The sequence below is a fragment of the Haplochromis burtoni genome, unplaced genomic scaffold (assembly GCF_018398535.1).
Source record: "Haplochromis burtoni strain Fernald_Lab_line unplaced genomic scaffold, NCSU_Asbu1 Contig_633, whole genome shotgun sequence".
NCBI lineage: Eukaryota > Metazoa > Chordata > Actinopteri > Cichliformes > Cichlidae > Haplochromis > Haplochromis burtoni.
In genome coordinates this window covers 38,240-46,140 of record NW_024582994.1, presented here as the reverse complement: position 1 = coordinate 46,140, position 7,901 = coordinate 38,240, and the positions used below count along the sequence as shown (strand labels likewise).

The window sequence follows — 7,901 nt, the reverse complement described above, 5'->3', positions numbered from 1 at the left end:
GAGAGAGAGAGAGAGAGCTGGATAACTGTCATTAATTTCTTCAGCACACTCCGCTGCTTCCAGAGACGCAATCAGTGCTTTGAGCACAAGAGCAAGAATGATACTCGGCATATGGGAGATGGAAGGTGGCCGCAAGTGACCAACATTTCCCTTAGAGAAAGAAATCATCCAAAGGCTCATACCTTTGATTCACACCCTATTTCCTGTTAGCTGGATGATGTTTTTCTCTCACAAAATCAATTACGAATGGGTTGTGGAGATAAAATCCCCCCTTCTTTCTTTGATAAAGCACAGGCTATCGCTACCCTGATGAGAATTTGTGGACATGTATGAGCAGGACAGAGATAATCAGACAGAGCAGCAGGTCAAGGTAATATCACTGATGACATCACTCTTTCCTGGCCACAAGATATCAGTATTTGCCAATTAGAGGGCTGAAGTGGCTCTAAAATGTGTTCCCACCATAGACAGAATGTCTGCGAGGCTGGTTTAACCTCCTAGGACCTGGCGTCCACATATGTGGACATCACATTTTGGGTTATTTAGACAAAATACTCAATTTAACTCTACAAGAGCCTGATATCCACTTACGAGGACATTATACTGCTACTGTTCTATCGAAATTTTAAACGAACATCGTCATATGTGGCTCTCATTTTTCTTAGAAACAAAAATTAGGTAAAAAAAAATAAATCTGGTAATTCTTTGTTTTTACATTCATCGGGTCCCAATCAGCCCAAATATCAAAGAGAAATTAAAAATGCATGCTGTGGAAGAGTTCGGGTCTTAGGAGGTTAAAGAGCCATTTGAGGCCTTTGAAATAACCAAACATACACAAACTTTGTGTTGTTCATATGCCCATATAGCCATACATCTGTCTGAAAAACAAGTAGTTCAAACCTAAGTTTCTGCTTTAGCTGCAAGCTAAGCTCTGTAACTTCCGGAGGACTTCAAATGCCTGTAGCTGCAAGCAAAGGAGTAAGCAGCAAATCACTTTTCACTGACGGTGAGTTAGCATCAAAAGTCATAGCCTCACACATACAATTATCTGGTAAGCACGGGAACATAAATGTACAGCATTAAAGCATTAAACTATTTCCATATCTCCAGTAAAGACGGCAGATGTTCAATCAAACGCCGATTAGTCTAACTTGGTTAGTCTCGGTGTAAAGAAAGAGTCATCTGATCGTGATCCATAATTAACATCAACAGCAGCTGAAGTAAACATTTAGATATTTAAGTACAAATTTTCCTGCGTCTTCTTTCCTCTTTTATGGTGTCTGGTAACTGTAAACTCACTAACAGCAGAGGAAAACTAATAACATATGTCTGCTAATGTAATCCCGATGTCCCCGGTTATATTTTATACAGTGTCTAGCTACAGTGTTAAGCTATAAATTAGACTCTTTGATTAAAAAAAAAAAGAAGCTTAAAGACATTTCTAAATTTGACTCCCTTACATGGGCTCATGTCGAGCTAATGGTTCAGATGTTCAAATGATTGAGTTTTCTGTGAGCTGATTTATCTTACCTGCTCTTCTTCCTTTTTAAAAAAAATTGTTTTGTTTGACCAGCATTGAAACTGAAAGGTAACAACGGATTTTGCTCTCAATTATCAGAATTACAATGGACTGGATTCTAGGTGTAAATAAATCCCTAACCAGCACCAGAAACATCATGGTTTTAATAACAGCTTCCATACCATGTTTGTATCGTCTGTGTATGTGTGTTGTTTGAACTCACCTTGTGGCGAATACAACAGGTGTATGGAACCCCACATGCTAGTGGACCAGTACCATTGCAGAAATGGTACTGGTTGACTTTCCAGTCTTTATACTCATCTCCTCCACAACATGAAAACTGGGAAATAAATGAGGGTAAAGGAAAAAGGCTGTTAGGAGCCAAGCATGAAGCAATAACAAAACAAAAGAGTGCCTAATTCAAAGCGGTGCCTGTATATCCACCTCCTACAGAAATGTCACTGTGGCAATGCAGTAGAAATGAAGTGGTCATGTAAAGACAGGAGAGTTTCTGGCAATCAGTTAAAGGCTATCATTTTAAAGCACTTCAAGGAGAAAATTCTCCCCTTGACAAAGGACATCTCCATCTCTGCAATCACCTGGGCACAGCTGCATGCTGTTACACAAGACAGCACACAGATAAGACAGGAGGACAGGCAAGCAGGAGCAGGATTTACTGTGCTCTCCACTGATGAAAAAGTCCCTCGATAGAAAGCCTTTGAAAACGCTGTGATAGTTAAGAGGCAACATATCATTCCTGAGTAGACACTGAAAGCTTAAATGTCCTTTTCAGCCGATCTTTAAAGTTCAATAAATAAATATCCTGTATCTGAAGAGTGTTAGGTCAGCAGAGCTGACAATAGGTGCAATCTAAGTGCAGTACCTATAAAAAGCAAACAACTGAACTCGTTTAAATTTGGCTGTCATTCCCTATGAAGCAGTCACGCTGTGCAGCAGTACACAGGCCATGATGTTTACTGTGCCACACCACACAGATTCCTAATTCTGCAGTTATTGTCTGTGTTTGGTTCCTGCCCACAGCCGTACCATACTACATTTGTATGCAGCAGAAACAGTCTCCTAACGTTTTGATCACATCTTGTACTAATATCAGAGCTCACTCCCTGGATATCCCACTTGCACTTGGGAGCACTCAATCTCACTCTATGTGTCAAATTAAGGACTTTCTTTTTCAGAAAGTAGAATGTGGTGAGCAGGACGGGTGGTACATCTCAGCCCTGCTGAAAAAGAATAGTTCATAACCCCTAAAACCTCTAACAATTCCTGTGAGTGTGAACTACTTCATGTACAAACTGTGTTTGAGCATGCACTTCTGAAGGGTGAACTAGCACGAGACTGTCTCCTATTAAGGTGGAGCTTAATATACTATAATAATGAGACAATTACTCTGGTTATCCACTGGCAGATCACTGACAGAGAATTTAGACACAGTCTGCAAACACACTCAAGCAAATGAAATACTTAAAAAGTTGTCTAGATAATCTCTAGATGGTACAGCCCACATCCTATTATTCCATTGGCTCATCAGTCAGCTACGGCACCTGTATAGAAAAGTATTTCACAAAAAGACGCACTGTCTGTCAACATTTTCTAATGCATCACTACCTTTTGCTGCACGTAGTCCAAGATGTTTTTGAAGTCGAGATCGTCGTAGTAGTGTTTAATTCCTTCTCGTATAGTGCTCTGAAACAAGGCAGACGTCTAGATGACACAGAGGGAGAAACGCAGAGGAGAAGGGGTCATGGTTATAAATAATGGCAATCATAAATAATGGGCTGACCAGAGCTGATTATAGTTCTGACTGGGAGTAATGTTCAGTACACTCAGAAGGTTTTCTGATCCTTCAAAGTTTTCTATTTATTTATTTTTTTTTGCTCATTTTAAAATGGATTCAGTTCATTTTCACACTTGTTCTTCTTCAGAAAAACAGGCTTTACTTACTAAGTACTAAGTGAAGAGTCTGAATACTTATAAAAAATAAAAGCACCTTATGAAAGCACCTGCAGCTGCATGATATCTACAGGTCTTTTGGAGATTGATTGTATCAGCTGACACACCTGTATTTTACCTGTCCTCCTCCTTCTTCTTTTTAAAAAAAAAAAAAAAATTTTTTTGCCCTTTTTCAGCTTAATTTGATAGACACAGTGAAGAGAGGACAGGAAAGCAGGAGCAGAGAGAGAGCTCTAACCTGGGCCAGCCGCTATCAGCTGTATGGCATGTGGTTGCCCGCTCCAGGCACTGAACTAAACCCGCGCCCTCAGGCATCTTTCTTCTTAAAGGTCGTCTTGTTGGCAGAATTGTTCACACTTACCCAGCTTGGTAGGGGAGTGTCAGTGTACAGCAATTTTCAGGCTTGTCCAGTGATATTCTACTAGGTTCATATCAGGACTGTGCTACTCGAGAGCATTAAACCAGCGGTCCCCAACCTTTTTGGCGCCACGGACCGGTTTATGCCCAACACAGACCGGCCTTTAAGGTGTCGCGGATAAATACAACAAAATAAAACTAGTACCGGTACCAAAAAAAGAAGATTTATTCATAACACACGTGAAAAGACCCAGGAAAACAGAGTTAACGATAAAAACGATAACAAAATAACGCTGAAAACCGATAAAAACCCTGAAAACCAGACATTTCACACCTGAGCCTCAACTCTCGCGGCCCGGTACCAAACGACTCACGTACCGGTACCGGTCCGAGGCCCGGGGGTTGGGGACCGCTGCATTAAACCATTGTTAACATGGAGACCGTTTCCCCTCAGAAGAACAAGAACACTGGAAAACACTTTCCTTTAGGATTGCACCATCTCGGCAGGGTTAGCATAGTATAGAGTGATCGAAAGGTCGGGGGGTTTGAATCCACTGAATGGCTACCCTGAGTACCCCTGAGCAAGGTACCATCCTCACATACTGCTCCCCTGGGCGCTGGACTGGTGGCTGCCCACTGCTTCACTGAGTGAATGGGTTAAATGCAGAGGAGTAATTTCCTATGGGGATTGTTAAATATCAACAAAATCCCAACAGGATTAACAAAGTATACATTATTTATTTAATTAAATTTTATTATTATCTCTTCCTGCATTCATCTTTTACTTTATTCTGACAATTTTGAACCTGTTGCAGAAGAATTTGGCCAGAGCATGATGCTGCCACCGCCATGTAGTGCCTGTGGTTTCAGGCACTATGAACCAAAACACTTCAAATCACTGTATTTTACAACTTGCAATGGCCCAGAAACCTTCATGCATCCTTTCCCAGATCTGTGGATTGCAGGAGATTCATCAACTAGGTCAACAGACAGTTCTCTCAACTTCGTAATTTGGTTTTCCATCTGAAATTCCATCAACTGTCTGACCATCTGTAGGCAGGAGTGTGCTTCTGGTAATCACGTCCAGTGAATTCAATTAGGCATATTGCTTTGAGCTTTAGCATCTTAAGGACCTTTACCAGAAGCAGGATGCAGTATAGCATGCACAACCATGAGTATCATAACAAAGGGCCTGAATACAAATATAAATGAGGTAATTCCAGCCTTCCATTTCTAAGAAATAAGCAATTCCAAACTCTCCATTTTGGCTCATCGTTATAGAGTTTTGTATTCAGACTGATGAGGAAACAAAATATTGAAGGGACTGAAAACCATGCAAAAAACACTGCACCGTGGACTGAGTAGACTGCAATAGAGGACATGAGATGTTTACCTTTTTTTCAAATATCAGAGCTGTGGCGAGAGCAATTGCCTGGAGAAGCAGCAAGACACAGAGAACGCAAAGGAACTGTGGAAGAAGAAGAAAAAAAGAGTTACACAGCATAAAAGTATATAATGGGTAATGGTGTGCTGACAAACTAAGAAAACAAACTAGATCTATTATTTTTTAAAACCAAGAATAAATTTAATTCTGTAATCGAGCAAAATGTGCTCAGTTCAGTTGCTCAACACAAAGATGCACAGCATAATGGACCTGTTTCAGATTTCAGGCTAAAAACCCACCAACACTGAACAGCCAAGACCTGCTGTCGTACAGAAACTGAAAAAAGTTCAAAGCTAATTGGATTTATTTGTTAATTAAATTTAAATTTTGTTATAAGTATATAACAAATAAAGTATAAGTATATACACCCCCGGCTTTTCCGTGGCATGCTTCCAGAACTGTCTCGTCACAAACAGGGCCAGTTAACTCATTTTACTTCTTTAACTTGATGATTGACAAAAATGAACTAGGCTGTTGAGTTGTTTGTGCATTATCTGAAAGCTGTGATAAACACTTGTTCAAAGATCATTTATAAGTGAGGAATGGCCTCTCTGTAATTCTGTTGTAAATTATTAATAGATTGCAGGAGTTCAGACTTTCAGTTTATTAGGTCACTGACATTATTACTATTAAGCTTAATGATATTGTTGATTTGAACCCGGTCCTCCAGTATTTAAAGTATTTTTGGTTATTTATTCGAACAATACACAAATCTGCAGATGTTCTGCTACTATACAATTTGGCTTAAGCATGTACTGATTGGCTCAAATGTAAGCTTTAGATTAGTGTCTGTTTTAACAGAAAACACTTAAGAACAGGCACACTGCTTTAGTAAAACTGTCATTAAATCTTCAATTAATTCTTCAGTTTTTTGGAAACAGAGTTAAACAAAAAACAAAAGAACTTGGTAAAATTGGGTTGCTATAAAGAGAAGCAAATACCAGTCGAGGGGAACATAATTTATATTTCCCCATTAACTTCATGTCTTTCACGATATAAAATTAGTTCTTTTCATCACAGTATAAACAGAGGCATTACATTTTTTTTATTGCCAACTTTTAATCCCCCTTTTAATTTAAGTTATTTAGCTATAGCTAATTAGATTGTTACACAGCAAACACAAAAAAATTTCCCTGCTCCCTTTGAGTTTTTTTCCTCCTACTACTGTCAAACCACGAGCTGTGCTGAATTTAAGGAGTAAAGAGTGATCAGTGGTTTAAATGGCTGTGAACTCATTTTTATGCGGTTTGATGAATGTGGCAATTTGTGCATGAATATGTCCAGAAACATGTTTAAATAAATGTTTTACTTTGCATTACTCGTTTCATTCTGAAACCAAATGTCAAGTTTACGAAATTATCAACACGAACATAAACATGAATACATTATTCTGTATCAAAAAGAATAGCATCAACACAGATAATATAAAATACAGTCATGGTCAGATGTTTGTATACACTCATCACGGTCATGAACGTCTGAATTTTTAATGAATTCTTTGAACTGTTCTTTTTCCAGGGTGGAATGATTGTACAGCATACATTTTTTCTGGCTTTGAAAAACAAGAAGTGTGTGCACACATTTGAATTTGTTTTTGATTTCCACACAAGGCTCAAATATATACACGCTCACTAATATTTTTAGTGAAAGGTCCATTAGCAAGTTGCACCTTGACCAGATGCTTTTACATCAACAAGCTTCTGGCATAATTCTGACTGGATATTTGACCATTCTTCTTGGTAGAGTTCATTCAAACTGGCTGGTTTCCTGATAAGGAGCTGGCTTAGTCCACAAACTGTCGATATGGTTTGTCATTCCTCAAAAAGAACAGTTAAAAAAAAAAAAATTAATATTAAACATGTCCAAATCTGAGAATGAATGGATGCAGAGCACCAAGGCCCGGTATAAGATAAACCAGGATTATTTTGAACTGGGAGCCTGCAAAGTGAAACTTTATTAGATTCCAGGAAATATGAAGCAAGGAAATGAGCAGTACCTGCAAGACACATCCCCCACCTGTCCGCCTCCATCTCCCTTACCATGTGTAGCAGGGTCTTATTGTCTCGAAGGGATCCAACCATGCCCACCACTGACACAGTGAACATGACCAAGCCCAGCAGGATGAGCACCACGGCAGGAGCCAGGAAAAGACCCTCCAGGGTTCGATTCTTCTGCCTTTCCACTTCAGCATACACTCCCACGCACAGTACACAAAGACCCATCAGCTGGAGACAGACAGAGAAACAGAATCGGAGGGAGGTCATGCGATAAATACGTCAGAAAATCTTACATCTTACATCAAAAAACTTTATATTTACCTGTATATTTACTGTGATACTGCTTGGTGAGTAGTACAGACTGACAACTTTAAAGGACTTAAAAGTCTAAATTTCCTGCTTCAACACTTGCTTTAATATTTTTCAGAATTAAGATGCCCTTTTAGTCAAAACTGTCTAAGAAGAAATGCCAATGCCAACAGACAAGGCTGAGCTACTAAATGGAAACTAAAAGCAGTTTGTTGAAAATGAAAAGGAACAAACTAGAGCTGGGCGATAGAACGATAACGATATGTATCGCGATATAACTTTTACTCGATAGAGAAATTAAGCT

General features: G+C 39.2%; 1 protein-coding gene across 1 annotated transcript in view; it reads right to left on the bottom strand.

Moving 5' to 3' along the window:
* Positions 1 to 7,872, bottom strand: part of zgc:110329 (tetraspanin-15) — a 14,952-nt gene extending 7,080 nt beyond the window's left edge. Inside the window, exons 1-4 of the mRNA XM_005949184.3 lie at positions 7,331 to 7,872; positions 5,241 to 5,315; positions 3,146 to 3,241; positions 1,743 to 1,859 (exon numbers count right to left, since the gene is read on the bottom strand). Coding sequence (XP_005949246.3) covers positions 1,743 to 1,859; positions 3,146 to 3,241; positions 5,241 to 5,315; positions 7,331 to 7,555 — 513 coding nt within the window. The 5' untranslated portion in view covers positions 7,556 to 7,872. The remainder of the gene's footprint in view (positions 1 to 1,742; positions 1,860 to 3,145; positions 3,242 to 5,240; positions 5,316 to 7,330) is intronic.
* Positions 7,873 to 7,901: the final 29 nt, after the last annotated feature.